General features: G+C 38.8%; 1 protein-coding gene across 2 annotated transcripts; it reads left to right on the plus strand.

Moving 5' to 3' along the window:
• Positions 1-1,040: 1,040 nt before the first annotated feature.
• Positions 1,041-23,419, plus strand: TRAF6 (TNF receptor associated factor 6). 2 transcript variants are annotated; one of them, XM_071558651.1, is made up of 7 exons: positions 1,041-1,127; positions 8,875-9,201; positions 14,812-14,962; positions 15,572-15,730; positions 16,581-16,652; positions 17,997-18,074; positions 19,024-23,419. In XM_071558651.1, the coding sequence occupies exons 2-7, from the start codon at positions 8,906-8,908 to the stop codon at positions 19,903-19,905; spliced, it is 1,638 nt and encodes a 545-aa protein (XP_071414752.1). In that variant the 5' UTR covers positions 1,041-1,127; positions 8,875-8,905; the 3' UTR covers positions 19,906-23,419. The 2 variants fall into 2 exon arrangements, with proteins under 2 accessions (XP_071414752.1, XP_071414754.1); XM_071558653.1 differs by lacking the exon at positions 1,041-1,127 and adding an exon at positions 1,378-1,734.
• The last annotated feature ends 1,122 nt before the right edge of the window (positions 23,420-24,541 follow it).

Genomic DNA, 24,541 nt, shown 5'->3' on the forward strand with positions numbered 1-24,541 from the left:
AGAATATTTGTTTTACAAAGCTCTGTAATGATAAATTTCCTCGTTTTACAGTTAATAAAAGTAGCATACATTTTGATCACTTGACAGAAGAAAAAGGATAGCTCTGAAATTCAACCAGTTATCCAGAGGAGGGTCCACAAAGAATTTATTTGTTGTTCTAAAGATCATTATTTGTTTATTGTGATACTTTTGAGCCCTGTGTGATGTCCCAGGTCTCTCTCTCCCCTAACTCTTACTTGCCTGGCTGATTCTGAAGACAGATGTAAGTAAGCTTTGGACACAAGCAGTGTCGGAGGGCTGCGTTGGGAGCTCAGCACTCGAAGGGAGACTGGCACTTCCAGCTCCCAGGGAGTGACTGCGGCATGTGGACAGAGACACTGAAAACCACTGGAAATCCGTGGATCCACAACACACCCTCTCCCCCGTTTAAATCCCCCAAATGCCGGGAACAGAAGCTGTTTGTTGGATTGAAATATGTGCTAATCTGGGATTGCTGCCAAGAAATCTCTCCGATGCAACCAACCGAATTCCCCTCGTTCGTTTCTAAGGAAATGATTCGCCTCTGTGTTCACACTGTCCCGGGATTTTGCTTCCTGGGAAGCGGCCGCTGCCCACGCCACCGGGAGAGGTTCCCCCAGCGCCTCAGGGCCTGCCGGGCCCCCACGGATCGACTGCGGCTGACAGAGGAAATTATTTCTGATAAGCCCTTGCTGTACAGTGAGAAACGGCTTTTTTGCCAATCCCGACCAGTTTGCCAACAAACCACTCCGTCCCCCTCCAGCTCTCGGTGCCCCCTTTTTAGCGGCGCTGACAACGGAGCCGAGAAAAGCCTCCTGATGGCTGTTCATAAATGCCTCAGCAGCGGCAGAACAAGAGACGACACGACACACACGCCACTGCTGACACAAACACCGCCGGCGATGGTTATATTTACTCTTCGGGGGCGGGATGGCGGCGGCACCGCCCCCCGCAGCCCTGGCCCGGGGCCCGGCCCGGTCGCTGCCCCTCCGCGGCGGCAGAAGGCGCTGCAGCGCCCGTGGCTTCCCGCGGGGCCGCGCTCGCTGCGAGCCGCCGCTGTGGCGCCTCCCGAGGAGAAGCGGAAGCGACGGCGGGCGGCATCGGCCGCGGTGAGTCCGGGCGGGCCGCGGGGGGCGGCGGGCAGGGCGGGGGCTGTGGCGGAACCAGGCCCGGGCGCTGGGAGTGCGGGCCCGGCCGGCGTGGGGCGTGTGGCGGCGCCTGGCGCGGAGCGTTTCCCCCGCCGGGGCCGGACTGCCGGCTCGGCAGCGGAGCCCGCGCCTGCGGAGCCCTACAGCCCCTTCCCCGGGGAGCCGGCTCGGGGCTCGGAGGGGGGCCGGGCCGGGCCGGGTGTGCCGGCGGGGGTGGCCTGCGCAGGGGCCGGGCCGCGCTGGGCCCGAGGCGCTGGCCTGCGCTGCTCCGGAACTGGAACTGCGCCCCGGCCAGCACGGCGAGCGCTACCGGGCCGGGCAGCCACGGGCACCGAGTTACGCTGGTTTCTCTGGCGAGTGGGAGCCTGGCTGCAATGACTTTGTGCTCCCTCTTAACTTCCCGGGGAGCGCCATCGGACGGCGGGAGGATCGGGAGCAGCCTGTGGCTCTCCAGTTATGGTCCCGCTGGTCTCGAGCACTTCAGCTTAACGTGGGCTCTGTTTTTCCCCCCGTGAAATGAAAAAACTCAGTAAATACTTCGGGAGCACGTTAAAGGTTAACTGTCATGGTAGGTTACTGTTTCTAAAACCCACAGGTCCGTTTTCTAGTAGAAACTGGCAGTATGTAATATTTAACGGTAATTTATTAAGACGCGTAATAAGTTACGACTTCAGTAGCACTTTCCATCGATTCCGTCTGGTTTAGATAGGTCGCGCTGAGTCCTTTCGTACTTCAACGGAAATCTCGGTGTAGGTGGGAGGAAAATGTTCTAATTATATCCCTTATACCTAGTAGTTAACCTTGCTGAAAGTATTTCTCCGTGTTTGCCTTTGATAAGTTCTGCATGCTGCAGAACTTTGAGTTGTATTGATTTTGTGGTGTCTTCGATACCATTGACTGATTAATAAAGTGTTAATTTAAAGCTTTTGGTGAGGGAGAGGTGGGAAAAGGAATGGGGGAACATCTCCAGTGCATTTTATGCTGTGTTCACCGTGTTAACACTTGCAAGCAACTGTTTTGTCTTTCCATAGTATGAAAAGACCATAAATGTAACCCTTCCAGTAAAAGAAGGGAAAAAAAGCCACAGAAGTATGCCGATAAAAGCACTTGGATTATTTTGCTTGTAGGTATTGCTCTGGGCGTAGTTCTTCTGCATATTCCACATTATATCCAGCTTTTCCCAGCAGGTGAATATTTATGGAGCTCAGTCAGACTCTGTTGAATGAGATCTTTTCAAGCCAGAAATGGCTTTTTAAGTGTTATGATATTGCATCACCATAATACTGCTTTATATTTTAAAAATGTGCTACTGTATTTAAAAAGACAATGTACACAATAGATACTAATGCTGATAGAACTTCAGAATGAAAAAATGTCTGAGGTGAACCTGCTTTTTCTTCACTCAATAAACTTGTGAGTTTACTGTGTCAAGAAGAGCAACTTTTGTATCTCAGTAGCAGAGATTAGCTAAACAAATATAAAAATGTTTTAGATCCAGACTGTGAAAACTGATGGTCAAAGATTCTGGGTATAAAGCATGTCATAAAGAAAATGAAAGTAAATATAAGGTGTAGTAAAAAGGAGAAATGTTTTATTTGTTTCAGAATGTCTGCTTAGTTCACTGTTTGTTTTCCCAGGGTCTTGGGTGGTTTTGCTAATGCCAGATACAAGCTTCATGCTTGCAGAGGTAGATGGTAATTAAATCTAGCCTGGACACCGTGCTTAGCAGAAATGGCATTTGTTCATAGCCATACTTCTCCCTGCATCTTTTTGAAGTGCTTTCCATCTTAGTGTTTACTTCATCCCTGTTAGGCAGCAGCATAAATTCTCTTCAGATTTACTGAGCTATATGGAAAGGTACAATGTATGCATATGAGAACTAAACATGTTCTCAGTGTAGGGAGAGCAAAGAGAGAACAGAGGGCAAAGAAAAGAGTCGCTGCCAAAATAAAGAATTAAGTAGTATAGTTTTTCTTGCTAACAATGCTTTCCTTGTATTTTTTAGTCTGAACAATTCTCAGTGAATTGTATCTAGAAGTTAATAAACTGAAGAAAGGTTGGGGGATTTTGGCTTGGGTTATGGAAAAACCCATAGAATATTTTGCTCACTAAAATTAAATTTGTTTTGACATACCTAAGTAGGATAAAATATGAATGTGACTGTGAGTGTGCCTCCTAAGTAACATTCAAGCATGAAAATACATATATGATTAGAGGCTGACAGCATTCTCTCCAACTCAAGAGAAACCACCTAGAAAGTTTCAAAACCCCCAAGGGCTGTTCTTCTCCAGCATCAGGAGCTCTTGGTAGTGTCTGATAAACTCTTGAATGTTGTTTGATTGTATTTGCCTCAAATAAAAATCCTTCTTTGAAGTCTTCAGGTTCACAAGGTAGAATGGTTAGTTTAGTGGTTATCCAAAAGACTTGGAAGTCTTAACAGTTACTGCTGTTAGAAAATAAAAATTGGTATCTCTACAAAATATTTGCAACATGCTTGCAGCCTTCTACAGTAAACCAGAATTTGGTTTTTGCAGTTACAAGTTCTTCATGAATCTCCTATGCTTTGACTTGTCTAGCCATTTGACAGCTTTTAAGTGAAAGTGGTTTATAGCTATTAAAAGGAATTTGCATACTTTTATATGTTCTGCCTGGATGAGACCACAGTGATGATAGTTACAAAACTCATAATGAAAATACCTGGTGCTTATCAGTTGTCAGTAGACCATTGATTAATATGCCTGGGAATAAGTGTTGCAAGTATAGCTCCATAAACAAATTATCCAAAGTCACTCCACTAGTCCGTCAGTCTCATGACCCAGAAATCTATGCATAAAAAACTTGTCATTGAGGGAGAAGAAGGATGGAGAAGAGTTTGGTGAGTTTTTGTGTTGGTGCATTGCTGAAGGCATTTCCTCTGCTGGGTGTCTGCTGGCCAGGCTGCAAGCAAATTAATTATATTTGTGAACTTCAAGTAAGAAAAAGGATTTGGAGAAGTCTTCTGATTTCCTTATTTATATGTCTAGTCAGTAGGAATTTTCTAGGAAAGGGCATGTGGAAATTAATTTTATTCAGTACTTAATTATTAATATTAGAAGTTTTCTATCTTAGGGTAACTGATATATTCTCTGTACATTCTCTTCACCTTTACCAGATGCTCAAAGGTATCGTTTCATATTTCAGTATAAACAGGATACAATGCCTAATTTTATTTTCTCCCTATTACTCTAATGTTACCGTGATTTTCCCGGCAGTCTGAAGATATCTTCTGGTACCAGCAATATTTTTTGATTTAGAGGAGTAGCTGAATTAATCCTGTGACTCTCTGGAGCTTGAAAATCTGTAAAAGTGCTACCTAATCTTCATATGCTATGGGATGTGGCAAATCAGAGTACAGAATTTTGTCGCATGCATTAATTTAAAATAAGGTCAATTTAAATTCTGTTTGGAAATTGTTATTTTGTAAATCATTATTCTTGCAGGAGTTTGCTCTTCTGGTCTGACCATGCTAGCTCAACCTAATCACTTTGTAATGCAGAAGTGTAAAGAGCTACATAGCAAAGGTTCCCTAGTGAAGAAAGGTTTCGTTATGATTTGAAAGAGTAGTATAAGGATTCCCTGTAGTCATAACTCTCTTTTCTCGGGCGTGACGGTTTGATCCTTAGGGCATTCCCACGTTTCTGCAGCACAGGTAATAATCAGACAAGTTCTGCCCATTACCATTTGGCCTGGAAAGCACCTCCCTTTCTGTTGTCAAACAACGCAGCTGTTGCCTTGGAGAGTGAAATCAACCTTTCCTAGCCCAAGGACTGGATACTTCCTGTGTGCAAGGTAAAGCCCATTATCTCTCTACCCAGCAGGTCTGATAGCTCTAGAAAAGGGCACTTCAGGCACATTACCAAACATAGTTTAAGGCTTTCTCTGTCACAGTAACTTCACTCTAGCAAAACCAGGAATTACTATGTAATCATATTTTAATTTCAGTTTTTCCTGGATCTGAAAGCTGGAGGTTGTGCAAACAAATAAGGTCTAGATAGCAGTTAGCAAAGTGTTTAATGTATTAAACTACTTACATTGAAAAAAGCTTTAGTTCTAAAGGCTGTGGTGTCCACAAGGTATTAGAAATTATTGTTGTACTTGCATTTGACTCATGTTCAGCACAGAGGAAGAATGGCAAGTACTTTCAGTAGGAAGAAAAACTGATGTGGTTTTAAGGAGATGTTAGTATAATTTTCCAGTATATACTGGGTTTGATTTTAAAATCCTTCCTCTTCCAGTGGAAACATATTTTTAAGTTCCCCAAGGGAAGAACATGAAAAACTGCTACAGTGGGCTCACAAATTTTCTGTTCCACCATCACTGAGCAAAAGACCTGTCATTAACGTTCAAAGTGTACTTTTCTGTAGTCAGTTTTGTACAAGCACTGCTCTGCTCAAGAAGATTGAATCTGTGTTCCTGCTCTTGGAGGATAAAGTAACAACCACAAGAAACAGAACTAATTCTTACTACAGTAGTTAAAACTCATACAGGAATTGTTTTAAACTATGGTGGAGTAATCAGGTCTTGGTTAATGATCTGAGTAATAGCAGTATGGATTTTGATTTGGAAAATTGTGCCTTGCCCCATACCTATAAGTATGTGTGGAGGAAGGACTTCCTTCACAGATAAGATGAAATGGATAAGCGTAGTAGGAGGAATCCTGTCTCAGATAAAACATGAACAAAGTTTAAAATCTGGCTCTTACATTACCTTGTTAAAGTTCCCTCTTTGTACTTGAATTTCCAAATTCAAAAAGAGCTAATTATTCTTGCACTTTTTTTTATGAACCACTCAGTCATATGCTGACAAAAAGCTCTATTCAGGAGTGGAGTGTGTCATTGAATAAGGGGATTTTTGTGTGTGACTGGGATGAGGACTGGTTGCAATGACTCATTCATTAAAATGACTCTGGGATAGGAGTTCTTGCTACATCTGTAGAAACAATATAAAGGGGCAAAGCGTTCAGCTAGTGTTCAAAAAGTTCAAAAAGCATTCAGCTAGTGAAATGATACCAACTCTGATTCTGTTTTCTTTCTTATAAGAATAATATTTTAAATAGTATGAGGTTTTGTGTAGTAACAGCCCAAGAGAAGAGTCACACACTTCCTTTCAATTAATGTGAGAACTGAATTTGGGTAAAGCTATTGTATTTTTCTCCCTGTGACTTCCTGAATTCCTTTGTGATGTTCGTAAAGGGATGCATGTTCCTTTTCTTAAGGGATGTATGTTCCTCTTTCCTTTATTAGTCTCACTAAATATACCCTTATGGCCAGTCCTAGGCTGGCCAGTGGATTCTAATACCCTGCATACCAACATTCCCACTCCATTGGCCCAATTTAGTTCCTGTGATTTTTCTTGAAATGTGGCCTGTGGATTAATCAGCCTCTGCAGCAGATGTTAAATAAGTTTTGTTAGTTTAACAATGAAAACAACTCAAGTTTTTTCTCCAGAGAAGAGATCTAATGATAGCACTCTAAAAAAAATCTCTGTTACAGAGCATCTTTCTAAGCATTGATTCTTCTGCTTCCACTCTAAGTCATTGGGGGAGCTGCTGCTTTCGTGAGATTTAAGTTGATCATGACTGGGCTAGAGCTGAAGCAGCTGCTGAGAATGTACTTGGTGTTTAGTTTGTATTGCTCTTGTATTTTGGAGCGTTGATTATAAAGCCTGTTGTGGTAGATAATATATAGGGGTAATACACTGGGGTGGAGAACAGGAGTAGGAGTGAACATCATTCCCTGAGTGCAGTTCCAGGCACCTCTGCTATAGTTATTTCTCCATAAAGTGAGCATTGCTGACCAGTCCAGTACAACTCAAAACTGTCAAACTGTGCTTTGAGACTCTGTACCTTAATGGTATTTTGGAAATGTCAAGAATACTACTCTACAAATACTTCTCATACCTCTACACATTTTAACAGAATGGAAAGTCACATATTTAGACAACAAAATAAAAGTTCTGTGTTGGTCAACTGTAGCTGACCTAAATATGGTAACTTTGCCTGTTTGGTTTTGTTCAGGAGATCTACTTTTGTTGTTTTTTTTTTTTTTTGGCTGGATAGCTGGAAAAAAAATAGCTCATGCCATATTACCAGGGACAGTATTGCCAATTCTTCATCATGTAGATGGCCTAGAGCACATTTCTGTGATGTTGCATGTGTTCAAAATACATTGCCAGTAAATGCAAGTTGAGGCCTCGTGTGATTAGTATTTCTGTTGATGTAATCTTCAGGTGTCATTATAATAAGTACCCAAATAAAACTACCTGTATGTCCTTCTCCTATTCATTAACATTTTGTGAAAATGAGTTGTGATATTCAAACTCTGATAAAGGCAGGAAAATTTTCACTTTTGTGAACTTGTGGTCAAGGTAACCCTCTTCCTTCTCCTGTCCCCACCATGTGCAGTTGTGATGCAAATCAACAATCCTTATCATTCAGCTCTTGATTAGATTTCCATCCCTAATGTATTTTAAATGTTGCAATGGTATTACAATTAATTCAGTAATTGAACATTGCAAGAGACTTTGCCTATACTGCTGTGCAAAAGACAATTAAATCTGAGCTTAGTGGGCTTGTTTTGCAGGCCTGGCTCCATAACCTTCAGATTACTGATACTGCCTTGCACCTGGTGATAATCTCTGTTTTTTCAGAGAAGTGTCCTTTGTACAAAACTAACCACAGTGGGATTCTAAGAAAATGGTTTAACCATTAATAAATTAAGGGAGAGGGAAATTTCTTGAACTTCTGGAACTTATGTTTGTTTAGACCTTTTTTTAAAGTTCCCTCTTTCAGTGTAGAAGCACTGGCCATCTGTTTGGACATACTAGCACACTTTTGTATCATACTTTTGAGTTCAACCTGCTTTGTATGCCATCCACTGCTCTTCAGGGGAAGACAGCTTATATCTTCTGTTCTTACAATCATGTCCATTGTCCTCCCTGCCAGCTAGATTAGAAGAGGGAGAGCAAGAACTCTTTTGAGTGCTAGTCATTTGTAGATAGCTTTTGAGCTGTAGAATGATTATCCTTATCTCTTGTGTAGCTTCTGACTCAATTTACAGTCCTACTGGCAGTTCGAAAATGTTGTCAGCACTGCCATTTATTTGAATTTCATTTGCAGCAGGGCATCTGCTTGGTTTAGGTATTTGGACTTGAATTTTATTTGTGGACTTGCACCTAAATCGATTTGAAACCTATACTGTGAATCACTGTAAACAGAAAATGTTAAATAACATTTATACACTGCAAGGAAGATGTGGAGTTGAACTATTGTCATCCAATAAAACTTGGTTCTGTACAGCATGTTTTCATGCAAGGTCTATTTGAATGCTTTGGAAGTAAATAATGCAGAAGGGTTAAAGAGATGTTTTCAGTAGACATAGCAAGGACAAAGATTATTCCTCTTTTTACAGAAATCAGATAATCAGATGAAAGAGGTTACAGAAAGGTATATGTGTGTTCAACCTATGCTGACAGGATGCAATATTCTTTCCTATGTATCACAAGATAAGTTTAAAAGATAACAAACAGGGAGAAAACAAAATCAGTGATTTCAAGTACAACCAAATCTGTAATTGTTCCCACTGTTTCTGGTCAGAATAAATTTTGTTCCTGAATAGAAAGGAAGGTATTTGAATATTTTAAATTAATACATCTTTTTGCCATCTTGCAGTGCATTTCTGTGTAGCTCTTGATTAGCTACTATGAGCTTGCTACACAGTGATAGCAGTTGTGAAGCCCGAGACGTGGAAAGTGGCTGCTGTGCAGCCATGGCCAGTGCCTGCAGTGCTGGAGCAAAGGAAGACAGCACAAGTGTCAGCAGTGGGACTGGAAACCCTCCAAGTTCTTTCACGGAAGAAACACAAGGATACGATGTGGAGTTTGATCCGCCCTTGGAAAGTAAATACGAATGTCCAATCTGTTTGATGGCTCTTCGGGAAGCAGTGCAGACACCATGTGGACACCGTTTCTGCAAAGGCTGCATTGTCAAATCAATAAGGTAAAGGAAAATTTATGGAAGGTGCTTTTAAGAAGAAAACCATTTACCAGAGCAGTTTAAGATCAATGTAAATTAAACAACTGCCTGAGGGTGCATTACCAGTGAGTGCTAATAAAAATATGGAAATTTATGATTAATTAAAGATGCTTTCTAATAAACACGATATATGGCCAAAATATCATGAGTTTGGAGGTTTTGTAAACTTTAGATATTTTGCCATGTATACAAATACCCAGGTTAATAAGTCTGAAAAATTGATGGATTAAACTTTAAATAATATGTTTTTTAAAAGTAGCCAAATCCTCCAAATAAATTCCATTTGCTGCCCAAGATTATAAAACCTGTCTTTTTCCTATGATTATTTCTTTTGATAACTACAGGAAACTACAGACAACATGGTTTCTTGGTTCAGATAGGGCAATTCAGACCTTCAGTTCTTCACTTGAAATCAACTGTTTCCTTGTTGAGCTGGAAGAAAGAGTGTGATGAGGGAATAGGCTTGAACAAATCATGGAGAGAGGAAACCAGGTGGCATATGAGGGAGTGGAAATAAGATACAAAAGCAAGACCAGGCTGGGCTTTTAAAAATGGATGGAAGAGCAAGAAAGGACAAAAGGTACACTGGGAGTGTGTACTGCCTTAATGCCTGGAATAGTCATTGGTGTCCCACACTTGCCCGTGAGTATGGGATAACATTGATAGAAGGCAAGATATGCTGTAGGATTTTTCCTTCTCAGCATAAATCAATTGTTTTTCTTATCAATTCCTCACTTAGCTCAAATGTCACTTTGGAAGAAATCTCTGTAGTGACCATATATAGAATTGGTTCATTTCCAGTCTTACTTTGCACACTTGTGTAAAGATGATTAAACTGTCTTCAGTGTTACTGCATGTCTCACTGGCATTTATTTTTAGCATGCCAAATGGACAGTGCTTTCTTGATTGACTTTTCATACCATTTTTCCATAGTTCTATTCAGTTTCTTTTTCTCCACTGTCCATTGTTTGTAGCTCACTAAATGAATAGTATGTCAGCAATGATGTTCTCTGAATACAGTGTTGTGTGTGTTTTGTGGGCTTTTCTGTAGCTTCTGCTACATAAATTCTCAGGAAAAATTTCCTTGTGGAGAGTATTGTTAAGTACTGCAAGAGACTGCCCAGAGAGGTCATGGAGTCACCATCCCTGCTGGTATTTAAGAAACAACTGGATGTGGCACTGAGTGCCATGGTCCAGTTGACAAGGTGGTGATCAAAGGTTGGACTTGATCTTGTGAGGGTTTTTCCAGCCTAAAAAATTCTGTGATTCTGTCATTGTTTTATCTAATGCTACTGTATTTTTTCATAGCATCCCTTTTGGATCAAGGAGGGAAGTGTTGGATCTGAGAATGTGAAGGCAAATTTAATATTGCGCTTCCTACTTATGATAACAGATTCTTTCTAGCTAGCACAGAAATTTGTGTGCATTTGCAGCACAGTTCTTGTTAACTTCAGTTTCATCAATATTTCTGAGGAAAAGATCCAGAAAATGTAAAACACTAGTGCAGTGTTCACCCATGACAAATGACTCACCTGTGGATTCTGCATAAGCAGCTGAGAGATATTCAGATCTCCACTAACTATACTGTGAAATCCCCTATTCCCATAGTCCCCTGCCTCATTCACTGTCTTCCAATTTCTGTGAGAACAATACATCAGGCTTTGCCCAACTGCATCACTTAATGGTGTGCAGGTTACCCAGGTGCATGGAAGGCAAAACCCCCCAAACCTGAACCTGTCAGCTTTGACTATCATCCACTTCCTTAGGCACATGCAGTTGGCTTCACTTTCTGGCCTGTGCTTAGCACATTCCAACCTAAATTCTTTCAAGAGGTTAATGTACATAATTTCATGCATGCTTGTAAGCATTCCAAGACAGTTGTACTGATAAAGGCCATTAAATTCTGGAATTCCTTTCTTGCTTGCTCTGTTTTAGCAGTAGCTGTTTTATACTCTTTTTAATGTGGGTATTTCTGGAAGAAAAAAAAAATCTTTAAACCTTTTGTTGAGATAATGATATTTATACATTCTGAAGGTAAAGCAGTACTTAAATATAGTGAGCTTTAGAAATGTCTACTCAGCAATCATTTCAAAGACAACAGTTCTTATGTTGAAAACTGAGGGGGAAATGATTAAAAATTACCAAAAATGGGTGTCTCATTTCCAGTCTTAGATCTTTAAGAGCTAAGGTGATGTTGTTTTCAAATCCTTATGCTTCTGGTGGTGAGCTGCACGGTTAGTCATTGGTTAGAATTTACAGGACTGTGTGAGAAACTGCCATGAATCCAAGCTCAGAACACAACATCTCGTAGCAGGAAGAGAAACTTCCTTCTTAAACCCCAGACATGGGAAATGGTTTCTGTTCCTTCTTAAATTACCAGAGCATTTGCTCTGCTCAAAGTTTTAGGTCTCCCAACAGTTTCAATGACCAGAAGCTTTTGCTTCTTTTACACCCCTTGCATATTTTACTTCATTTCTATAAATAGTGCTGATTGTTTCAGTGAATACTAAACACAGGTGGGAAGCATTTTTTACTTTGGAGACTATAGATCTTCACTGTAATATTTCAGATGTTTCATTGATAGTAAAAGTTTTCCTTCATTCCCCGATGAAATCTGGTTTTAGAGTGCACTTTGAGTGAAAGCTTGTGAAAGCAGAGCAGACAGCTTAAAGTGCCAGACCTCCCTGAATCCCTGAAGGGCTGAATTGCATGCTTAATTGGTATCCATGGAACAAGTTATTGATTTGGATCACGTAGTGTCTACGGTACAATATTGATTTGAAGTATGTACTATCTACAGTACCATATTGATTGATGTCATTGAGAAGCTTCTATGGAACTAAAATTAAAATGGAAAGTGATTTTTACATTCTCTAAGTATTGGGGTTTTTTTCAGTAAGTGATTGTCACAGCCTTTATTTGATCAGGAAACAATTGCTTCTGTTTATTTCTCATTTCCCCACTGTCTAGCGGAAGTGAACACAGAGATTAAGGATTTTAAATGATGATTGATTGATATACAAGCATTTTTTGAGTAATTGCTTTGTGTGACTTAGACAAACAATTATAGTTGTTCATGTTGAAGTAATTGTGGCTACAACTAGAAAAAAAAATTAAAATCTTTTAAAAACCAAACCCTTAGATCTTACTATGTGAAGGACACAATTAGACCAGATGGATTTGATCACCGTAAATGTTTGCCTCCCACAAAGTCTTGACATCTTTTTAAATAAAGCTGTTTGAAGTGCTTTAAGTCATGGTAGAGGAGAAGCTTATCTACCATTTACAAACGTTACTGTCAACAAAATACTCAAATAGAAGTTTTAGAAGAACAAGTTCAGGTGCAGTAGGTAATTAAATTTCACTCGAGTCTTTCTTCTGTATCTAATGTGAAAGCTGACTTAGGGTTTGTAGTAGAGCTTGCCAAATATCAGAACCTCTGTTTATCGGAAAAGCAGAATTATGAGCTGACATGGGTCAGCAGGGAAAGCTTTGGGTGCCAGCAGTCCATCAAACAGCTGGCATGGGTGCAGTTAAAGTATATGCCAACTGTTCCAGCTTCTAGGCTAAACCACTCAGTTGTTAAAATCATGATTCAAGCTATTTCTTCAAATAAAATTGTTCTGTATTTATCCTTTATACCTGCATTTTAATTTAAATTACAATTATAGGAATATTCATTGCACTTTGTAGCAGATGGTTATTGTTTCGTAGCTACTGTTGTTTCCGTGGTGGCGGAGCCCGATGTGATAAATAATTCCGGCACAGGAAATCCTTCACTGTAATGTAAGTTAGAACTGAGGTGCATAAACTCAGTTCTGTGATAGGAAATGTATAGCAATGTCTTTGTCTGTAGATGGATCTAAGCAACATTTTAAACACAATTCCCGTACTTGTAAATAGTATTTGAAGCCTGGTTAATATCCTGTAGTGAGTTACTGCTCTTTCCTTCCTTTCCAACACTGGAAAATTGCCATTCATTCTTATTTTACCCTTTATCTGCTAGTAATTTAAACTGGATATCTAGTACTCATTATTTCACATTATTCTGTTGTTGACTGTTATACGTGATTAGCTTTTCTGTGTGGAAGTAAAGCTGCCATCTTATCAGCAGGCCTATTGAGTGATCTTTATATGTCACTAAACGGGGTGTTTGTAACCCAGATATACCTGTGAAAACTCATTTCCTGTAGATTGCGAAGTGAGGGAACGTTTCTGGGTTGTGACAAAGATCAGCTATCGCAGCTCAGGGAGCTCTGAAACAAAACAGCAAGCTAGATACTCTCTTTCACTTGCTAAAGCAGTATGACTACCAGGCATGTGGTGAGCTAGGTCTTACAAGCAAAACCTGTGAAAGGAAGTTCAGTGCCTCCTTTTGAGGCCTCAGCTTTACCTCGACTTCCTCTAGCAGCATTGCTGATGGAGTTGCTGAGCAATTATTTCCTTTTCCAAGAAAGAACATAAATTCCCTCCTGGTCTTCACAGCCCACTAGGTTATACTTCCTCTCATACTTGCAAGCAGTGACAATGATCTGGCCTTTGATCCTTGCACCACAAGTGATCTCTGACATTTTTCTGCCCCATGTATTTTTCCATTTTTATTGCTGTTTCCATTAGCACTTCAGCTCAGAGCTTTGATCCCTCATGCCTTTTTAACTGCCTTACTTAATTGTGAATCAATATGTTGGCCTACTGCTTTCAGAAAGAGCTGATACTGGAAAATTTGATGGAAGCTATCCCTTTTTATACTCCATTTCTAACGATTTTTGTGTTTAAATGCAGGTAGACAGAACCTGATGAACTGGAAGAGGATGTTACATAACTTTTGCATGCATCCATCTTCCACCATCATGTTCCAAACATTGGCCAGTTATCACTTCGAGTCTGTTTGCTGATAAAATTGCTTCAGTTGCAACATTCAGTTACGAATCCAGTGTGATTTTCATAGTTACTAGTAGTTTTCCTATCTGGAGTTTTTTCACCCTTATTTTCTGTATAAATAAATAAATTGAAGGATAACCAACTGATCAAACGGTTGTACTACAAAAATAGCAAAATGAGCTATATGAGAAGTAATGCTGAAGAGATGAAGTGAATCTGGAAGAAAAGACAATTTTACTTTTTCTCTCAGTTGTGATCACATTGGCTGTTTATAAAATGAAAAAGAAATTAGAGAACATCCAAAAATGTTTAAGGAATTGTTTTGAAGTAGTACTTTGATGCTTGAGCTATGTGACCTACTTCCAGAAACAGGACTATAAGTTCTTAGTTTCTTTACATCCTCCTCAAGTTTGTTTTCAGAGTACCTAACATGGCATTTGTAGAAAATAAAAAAATCTATTGAGTTAGAAAAGTGCTGCAACCCATCATGTCACTCTAGTAAAACTGTGTGTTGTCATCTTCTCTGGTGTACATTGTGTATTTTCTGGTGATTACCCCATAAATGCTATTGTTTTCTAAGACTTTCTTACTGTGTTATAATTTGGCCACATTTGTCTTACTAGTGTAAAAATATTTTAAATTGAAGGCTTGGAAATATTGGAATATCTTTTTCCTTGCTTTTCTGTATTGTAGAGATGCAGGTCACAAATGTCCAGTAGACAATGAAATTCTGCTTGAAAATCAACTTTTTCCTGATAACTTTGCTAAACGGGAAATCCTTTCATTAATGGTGAAGTGTCCCAACAAAGGCTGCAGTATGAAGATGGAGCTGAGGCACTTAGAGGTGAGAATTAGTTTTGAAAATGTGGAAACTTGTTTTCATGGACAAGTAAAAATTCAAAATAACTTAAAAAGATGGTCATACCTGGTACTCATTTATGCTGATTCAGTGCATTGTTCATTCAAGACTATAGCAACACATATTTTGTCTTCGATGAATCTTCAAATGTAGTTAAGTGATTTGTGAGTGAACATGGTAGTGTATGAAAATTGTACTAATGCAGCTTTCTGTTTAGGATCACTCATGTTTGTCTTTTGATTAGCTATGTCTGTATTTTCCACAAGTTTCTTAAAATCAGTTTAATAGTCCCTCAAAGTAGCTACATATATTAGTTGAAATAATTATTTTGGAAAATAATACATGCAGTTCAAAGGATAAATAAAAAACTAGATTTTTACCTGAGACCCTTCTTAAAGCTCTGAATACACAAAATTGCGATATTAGTAGTGGGAAAGTAATGGACTGTTGGTAAAGTCAGCGTAAGTGTATCAGGATTTCTTTGCATGAAGGAAAGATTGCAATCTGTTTGTCTTGTACTGTTCTTTCTCTTGAAAACAGATGAGATGATACTACCTGTTTGTAGTATCAAGTCCCTCTTCTGTCCTTTTGCAGGACCACCAGTTACAGTGTGAGTTTTCCACTGTGGAATGCCCACAGTGCCAAGGAAGCTTCCAGAAGAACCACCTGAAAGAGCACGTGACCCAGGAGTGTCCAAGGCGTCAAGTGTGTTGCCCAAACTGTGCCACATCTATGGCCTATGAAGATAAAGAGGTACTTATCAAGAGCATAAGTTTTTCAACCTTCTTTCACATGGGTTAGCTTGTAGATAGAACATAATTTAAAAAACAAACATACAACCAAAAAACCCAAAATCTTTTGGTCTAGGAAAGCACTATGTGCTGCCACACAGGTGAGAAGCTACAAACTCAAGACATTAGCCTAGAAAAGACAAAAGTGGGGGAGTGATTGTCCTTAAATACAAAGCTTATTGGGAACCTTGTGCTGTGAGGAGACTTGTGTAAGAACCATTAATTCTTGGCCACCAGAAAGAGAGGCCAGTATCTACTGCAAAAAATACAAAAGGCAGTATTTACATTTGCAGTTTTCGTGCCTGGGAGAAAGGATGTATCAGGAGATAAATCTTTTGGGGATCTCTGCTAACACACAAGACCAACATGATTTCCAAACTCTTCTCCTGGTTCAACATTTTTTTCTTATGTGATACCGAGGATAATACTTTCCTGTTTCTATTTCCATTTCTTTATCTCTATATGGATGTGTTTTTTCTGAAGGACTACTTAATATAGTTCCACTACAATTGAACATGAATTTTAGAAATTTCTGATTAAATTCAGACTTCTTTGGAGCATAAAAGCTTTAAGAAATAAAATATCTGCATCTTTATGAACCTCTTGTGTAAGTCCAGTGAAAAACAGTAATAGAAAAAATACTATTCAGGGAAAGGGGCTTGTTATCTGTGTCTCAGTTGCATACAGCTAAATGCAAAATTTGAAATGTAATTGAAAATTTTATGTCTGATCAGAGGTGATTAGCCCTCTCTTAAACTGTGTAACTTTATTGATTCTGTCTTTCCTCTCTGTTTTTCTGCTTGATCCCTAAGCTTCATGATCAAACCTGCCCACTTGCCAATGTATTTTGCGAATATTGCAACACAGTGCTCATCAGAGAGCAGGTAAGAGACCGCCTTTTTCTGTGTTCGATCCTGGTCAGATGGTTTGTATTTACATTGGCTCTTTTACATGACTGTTAACTTGGAGACAGTTGATCTACTAGCTAATAAATCTCTCCCTGTGTGTCTGAAAATGTCCTGTAAAGGTGTAACGCTCCTTTAAATGCTGCTCCAGATTGCAGTTGCAGTCTGGTAAACGTCTGTAGGATTTGTGGCTGCACATCACATTGTTCAGATGTACTGCTTCTTGACAGGGCCCGTGCTGCATGTTTTGATCTTAGGTGGATCAAAAAATGCCAACAACTGCCAGTGGTTTTGGCTGACATTACAAAATGAGACTTTAATTTGGGCAGAGAGGGAGAGTATTTGTAGTTGGAAAGCCACTGTTGGAAAAGAGTATAAGTAGTTCACTATCAAACTGCAGATGCTGGCTGGAATTCTGCTTGTCCATTCCATTCTGTTGTAATTGCCATTACTATTTTTTCTATTCAGTAGCTTCATTGACAGAAAAATAATAAATGTTATGTAATTTACAGCCTATGCTTGTTTGAATGGGCTGGCCACTGTGTTGGTTGCCTAGATTAAAATAAAGAATGATCTTGTCAAGTTGAACAAATACTCTGAAAAACAGGGTTGAGCTTAGTAATGGCAAAGGCAAAAATCTGTTCTTAGGTAGAATAACAGACTGCAGAAATAGGGAACAGAGAATGCTAAACTTGCTAATGATTTAGAGTTAATGGCAGACCTGTATTATACTTGTTTAAATATCACAATGAAGCATAACATAAGGCAAAAATATGGCATTACATAAAAAGGTATTTTGCCTATGAAACCTAGAATTAATTATCCTTTGCTCTGTTTAGGGCTCCTAAGGAATCAGCTGAAGTTGTTATGCTTTTGAGGTAGGGGTAGGTACGAAGGATCCAGAGCAGTGAGATGGCTGGATCTGGCAAACAGAAAAATTGAAGTAACTTGAGCTTTTTGAGGAAGAGGATAATGAAGAGAGATACCATAAGTATGTGCAAGTAGTCTTTCAGAAAGGAAGGAAATGGACTGTGGATAGCTTTAGGATAGGCTGGAAAGAAAAGGCATTTGGTCTAGCAAGGACACCAGAATGCTTTCTGTTGCCTAATGTAGAAACAAAGTCAATGATTTGTAAAAGGACATAGGGGTGGGATGTAGAATTTTTATCATCAGCAAACATTTTTGTTCAAAAGTTCCATATTCCCTTTAGAAATTATGTAGATACTGCTTCAGGTACTTGTTCAGAATCCATCCAGCGCTATCCTTTTTGGATGTTATAAAAGCATACTCTCGATGAAAAATATCAAATCTTTCTTGTTTTAGATGCCTAACCATTACAACAATGATTGTCCTACTGCCCCAGTGCCATGTTTTTACAGTGCCTTTGGGTGTCCTGAAAAGGTGAGCCTATTATCGAAATCATGAATTGCAGACCTTCTTCAAGCATTTGTCTGTGGCTTTTTAATGTGTTTTCTTATTCTCATTCACCAGCCCAAACCCTCAGTGATTTGTGGGTTTGTCTTTTTTGTTTTGTATCACAACTGCATGTAGATACATTGCCTTTTCAAAGTTAAAACACTGTGAAGTATTTCCTTGATGAACTTGATTTTATTAATCCATGACTGACTGTTTTCTCAGTTTTCATGTCAATAAAGCACCTTCTAGCATTTCTTCCAAATGTGGCCAAATACACTTACGGCTCTTAGACTTATATGAAGAGAAACAATTTTATTAAATTCTAAAATTATTAATCTGGATAGTCTTGTTTCTAGTTATTTACTACCTCTTTATAGAAATGAATCCTTTCCCATCATTGTTTCCACATCAGTTTGATACTAATACAGCATTTTAGCAAATTAATGAAGGGAATACAGTGCTGATTTAGAGCACAGAAAAAATACGGAATGTATGTTTACCACTAACAGTCTTTCACCATGTCTTTGTTTTGAGTTGAACAGTGTTATTGAAAGTGTAAACCATAATTAATGATGGTTTAATAGGGAAATTATTTCTCCTATGAAACCTGAATCTTTTATCATGAATGCTCATTAACAAGAAAGGAACCCTGAATATACAAAAAATGCTTGCCTTTGGAATATTTGTAAAGAATGTGTTCAGTATAAAATACTCCATATTTCTTCATATTGTGTTTTTACTTTCAGATGCACAGTTTAAAATATGCTGTTTCTATTTCTCATTGTAGGTATTTCAATGTAGGTGTTAGAGACCTCATGTCTTTTACTCAAAATTGCCTCCATTTGAAGTGCTGGTTTAAAATGAAGTGCACATTTAAAATGTGATTTCAGATAACATTTGATATGTTCCTAATGCCACATCTCTTAAATTCTAGATGCAAAGGAATGAACTGGCACGACATATGCAGGAGTTCACTCAGGTTCACATGAGAATGATGGCTCAGAGTTTTCAAAATATCAGTGTTGCTGCTACAAATCCTGTACCCTTCATCAATGGCCTACCCTTTGAGCCTGCCCTGTTCTCACGTGTGTCACATGCCGCATATGATTGTAATCCAGAAGTTGAAAACTTCAAAGAAACTATTCAGCAGTTGGAAGGTCGTCTGGTGAGACAAGATCACCAAATCAGGGAACTCATAGCTAAAATGGAGACTCAGAACACTCACATGGCAGAACTCAAACGTACTATTCGAAGTTTGGAGGGGAAAATTACTGAAATGGAGGCACAGCAATGTAATGGTATTTATATCTGGAAGATTGAGAACTTCAGTGGACTTCAGAAAGCCCAGGAAGAAGAGAGACCTGTTGTGATGCACAGTCCTGGCTTCTATACCGGAAAGCCTGGCTACAAGCTGTGTTTGCGCCTGCATATCCAATTACCAAGTGCTCAGCGTTGTGCTAATTTTATATCTCTATTTGTCCACACTATGCAAGGAGAGTATGACAGCCATCTGCCTTGGCCTTTCCAAGGCACGATACGACTTTCTATTTTGGATCAATCAGATGGCCCAGAAAGGCAGAATCATGAAGAAGTAATGGAAGCCAAGCCAGAGTTACTGGCCTTCCAGAGACCGACAATTCACCGCAATCCGAAAGGTTTTGGTTATGTGACTTTCATGCACCTGCAAAATTTGAAACAAAGAACCTACATAAAAGATGATACGCTTCTGGTGCGCTGTGAGGTTCTAACGCGTCTAGATTTGAACAGTGTCCGCAGGGAAGGATTTCAGGCTCGCAGTACCGATGGACCTATGTAGCCTGTGAGTCTGAACCAGGCGAACAGAGCCATTAATCATGTTTTTCTACCACAGGTTACAAGAGTGCTTCATTGTCCACATAGGCTGCATTTTTAAAAGGTCATAGTTACCAACATAGTTGATCTTCACCTGAATGGAACTTTGTTGTTGCTGGTTTATTTTTTTCTGTATGAAGTCATGTATTTAAATATTTGGTATGGTTCTCTATTAAAATAAGCTACTTCTGTAGCAAGCTAACTAAATGAAGTGTTATTAATCAAAACTTGCTACAGGAAAATCCTATTGCAGAACCTGTACATCTGTGGTAAAACTTAAGTAATATCAAGAATACCTGTTAAGTCTTTTCACTCCAGTGCCTCAGGATAGAAACTATAGCAGGGAAATAGTTAAAGTAATAAAAATGAGGGATTTAGTTTTGCTTGTATAGCAAAGAGCTTGCAAAAGTTGAGACAGTTTCTATATTGACTTATCTAGAATTTTGCATTGATTCTGCTTTTTTTCAAATCTGAAGTCAAGACTTTGCTCATGTCACCTAGGGTTCAGGTATGCTTTGACCCTTTCCTTCTGCAGAATTCGCTTCTGGAAGTTGCATGTTGATGTACTGTTGATGCTAGTATTTCCAAAAGATGTGGTAGTGTTGTGGAGAAGGCTAAATGACTGTGAGCTGGGTTCACTGAAGAACTGTTTCTAATGTAGTTTGAAAATGCCTCCCTAATTCTCTTAAGTTGATAAATCTTTCTGTGTGTGCTGTAGGCCGAGAATGTCAGTCACAATTGACAAGAGGTAGAAAAGTTTAGCATTTGAATGAAATACCTTTGTGCTGGTGTACCTCCTAGTGCTGGACATTTTTCACGTTGTGAGTAGATACAAAAGCAAGGGGATGTACTAACTTGATCAGGTGATGCAGGATGTATTTACCTGTTGTTGAAACCTTAATTTGCACCAAAGCTAAACTTGTGAGCTACATCTATTCAAGTGATCTCTTGGTGTTACGGTAACGTACGACCTATGTCATCTCTTATGATGGCCATATCAGCATACAACCACCGTGTGTATTTCATGTCCCTTTAAACAATAGGAGCTGGGCCACTCTCAGCAATTTGGAGAGGAAGGGAAGCCTATTAGTTCTGCAGCGTGAGGAAAAATTGCAATCCTATTTGCTCCCAGGAAGAAAATCTGGCTTCCATAGTTACTCATTTATTAAACACTAGATTGACTATGTCAAGGATTCATGAGCTTCCTAATGTTGTGTGTGTTGGTTTCTGTACTGACTGTATGCCATATAAATGTTAGTTTTGACCAGTCAAAGCTGAGTAGTTCAAATTCACTGGTGCTAAAAATCTTAACATGGTGCTAACAAAGTTCTGAATCTTGCCTTTAAAAGGAGAGAAGATAAAAGTTTTGTTCACCCTGTAACCTAAGTACAGATACTGAAGAACTAAATGTTTAAGTATATGTGTATTATTTATCCAACCTAGTGAAACAATCTAAAGACTACACTGCCGCTTAAAGGATAGTGAAGAGTATTCCAACTGTTTGGCCTCATCAAAGCAATACCATGAGGATCATCAGTGGGGAAAGGGCATATGCTTAATACATACAAGACTACTGTAGTATAGTATGTTGATTCAGGAGGATACTCTGCCTGCATGAGATACAGAAGTTCAGGGATCCAAGCTACCATGTTGTTCATCATATCCAGATGAGTAAAATTTCTTCCGCAAGTAGGACTTATTAGATAAAGAGGGCTTGTGTTCAATGGAGTGTTGTCACTACTGAAACATCAACTTCCTGGCTAAGGGTAAATGCAGTTGGTCATTGACAACTTCAGTGTATTCTCTGTGACTAGTGGACAGGTGAGCATGTATTACTGAAACAGGGAAAGATCCATGCCTTAAAACTGTAGGTTTAAGCTTCTTAATTACTTTTTTTTAATTGATAGCCTCTTCCTATTAGCTTAATTGTTTCAAAGTGTCTTCACTAGAGCATTCTCAGTAGTTAAACCATTCTTAACCAAGAGATTTTAATGTGCATGATAGTGCACAGACCCACTGTATACAGAAGGTGCTGAACACTAGTTCTGCATTTTCAAGCTATGTTAGTTATCAATATTTTTTCAAGATGCTCAAAAATTGCCATTCTCTCAATTTCCCCCCCCCCCCCTTTTTTTGGATGATTGAGGGAGCAGTCAGAAGAAACAATTGTAATTTGAGAGCTTCTTCCTGCCCCAGGTCCTTTCTCAACCGTAGTGGTAATAACAAAAATGTCTTTGCTCTGTGTTCAAATAGTGTATACCCAAGACCCACTAAGTGCATTAATACTTCCTTTGCTTTTGAAGATTTGCATGCGAATGGAATTTTTGCTTTGAGCCTTATGTGTGAGATCTGATGTCCTTCTGCCTCTGAGGAGGGAGAGTTTAAATGAGTCAGGTTAATACTGTACAATAGCACAAGCCAATAGGGAATAGAAAGCTACTGCATGTATAGTACTGTATTTGCCAAAGTAATATGAATGCTTTATTCACTGCTGCTATTCTACTGGTTTTGTGTTTTTATATTACCAACTACAACTCTGAGTGATGCCAAATTACTGTAATGCCAGAGTTACGTGAGATACTTTCAGAGCTAATTTGCTGAGTATCAGTTAAATCTTACTGTCATAAAAAACATTGTGAATGTTAATGAAATATTTATTCTTAATATTTGTGTATTTGCTCCATTTTCCTCCTCCCCCTTTCTCCAAATCTCTTCTTTTGAGAACTCATTTGACCATGGTGGATTGAGGTGTAATTGCTAGAACTTTTTAAATGGAAGCAAAAGGTATGCAGCATTGAGAGTTGTCTCTAAAACAAATATGAGGTAGTATGGGAATTTAACCCATTTTCTGTGTAATTCATTCAGCACCAGAATTCTTTAGTTCTATAACTCAATGCTTTGCAGCATCGCTGGATCTCAAGGTGGTTTAAAAAGTCGCTTAACTTCTTTTATCTAGCAAATTTCTGTTGTCTTTAATGTGTTCTAAGTCACCGACTTAATATGTGTATTTGCAAAGCTGCTATGGCACAAATTTATCAGTTATAATATATTACAAATATGTTGTCTTTTGCCTCTGAATGTCTTCACCTGCAGGGCGGGGAAAATTATTTTACTAAAAATGTTGGTATGTGGTATATGTGAGAGCTCAGATAATGTGAGATGTATAGACTTGTTTTTTAAGTGGTCTCATGATATGTCTGGTCATGTTTGCTATCAAGGGATTAAACTTGCTAATGAAATGAAATCAGGATGACCTTTTATTCTTATTTAGAGATGGTGACAGAACAAATACATTGATGATGGATTTTAAAGATTATTCTGGGTTCAGTGATAGAGATTTAATTAGTTTGTGTTTGAACAAAAGGAAAGTACTGTTCACTTGGATGTATTGATCAATAATTTAATATATTTTGTAATTAATGCACAGCTATATTTCTGACAGAACTTTAAAAAATAAAGTAATTAAACTGTGCACTGCATGTTGCATCTTTATTCATATGGAGGGCTATTTAGAAAGTTCCACTGATGCAGGACCTGTGTGGTAGTTTCTCTGTCTTTTGGTTTTCAAAGTTGGCTGGTTTTTAATACAGACCATCTATCATATAGCACCAAGAAGGCATATTTCAAGACAAAAAACTTCTGGTGTTTATGAAGGTTATTGATAATTCATTACTAAAATTATGTAGCTTATGTAATTGATAATTCATTACTAGAATAAGTAGGTTATGTAATTGATAATAAACCAAGTGTTCTCATGATCATCCTGTAATTTATGATGCAGCTCTAGAAAACAATTGCACGCTATCACCTCTGGCCACCTTTGCCTGCTTGTTATTTATGTCATAAAAGTAACTAGAGGTTGAAGCTTTCTTGCAAGATACTCAGATCAGAAACCAAAGGGAGTTCCTGTCAGTAAGAGAAGTAAGTACTTCATTGTGATCTGCTGATTTATCTCAGCCACAAACATTCTGGATCTGTTTTTTAACAGCATCTGCAGGAAGAAATATTCAAAACTTTCTTCTGAGTAAACTTAGTGGTATTTACTAGACATATCTAATGAAGAGCAGTTAATGTCAAGTTAATTATGACTTTATCTTTCATCCAGGTTGGTCCTAATAGCTTCCATGAGTAATGATAGGTAAGTATGGTCAAATACCGGTTATTGTTGTGTTAATACATTTTTAATGTTTCATATTTTAAGGGCACTAAATCTTCCTTTGATGAGATGAAGTAATAATGACCTATTTTTAAGTAAGAAAAGTAGCCATTTGCCAACGTACCAATGAATGGAAAGTCCACATGCAGAAACAAAAAATGCCAGCAAGATAGAAGTGTATTCACACCCATGTAAATACAAATGTTCATGTAACTGTACATTCCTGAAAAAATTGCCTAAGCTAGATACGGACCAGGATGTTTTGACTGAGTAGTTTGTTGGACAACTACCAATTCATTCTAGTGTCTTCATGAGAAGTGTGTGTTCATTTTAGCTAAAGTCCTTACTAGTGCCTAAGTCCAATACTATGGCTATTCCATCTGAACAGAGAAAACTCTACGTCCTGTTCCTTGCTGTATCATCCTGAGTGAGTACACACAGTACT

Source organism: Pithys albifrons, chromosome 6 (genome assembly GCF_047495875.1).
Source record: "Pithys albifrons albifrons isolate INPA30051 chromosome 6, PitAlb_v1, whole genome shotgun sequence".
In the NCBI taxonomy this organism is placed as follows: domain Eukaryota; kingdom Metazoa; phylum Chordata; class Aves; order Passeriformes; family Thamnophilidae; genus Pithys; species Pithys albifrons.

Bases quoted from the DNA above. Each gene is read 5' to 3' on its own strand.
- TRAF6 (XM_071558651.1), top strand. From the start codon at position 8,906: ATGAGCTTGCTACACAGTGATAGCAGTTGTGAAGCCCGAGACGTGGAA. The intron at 14,963-15,571 runs GTGAGAATTAGT...GTCCTTTTGCAG, and splicing joins TGGAGCTGAGGCACTTAGAG to GACCACCAGTTACAGTGTGA. The intron at 18,075-19,023 runs GTGAGCCTATTA...CTTAAATTCTAG, and splicing joins CCTTTGGGTGTCCTGAAAAG to ATGCAAAGGAATGAACTGGC.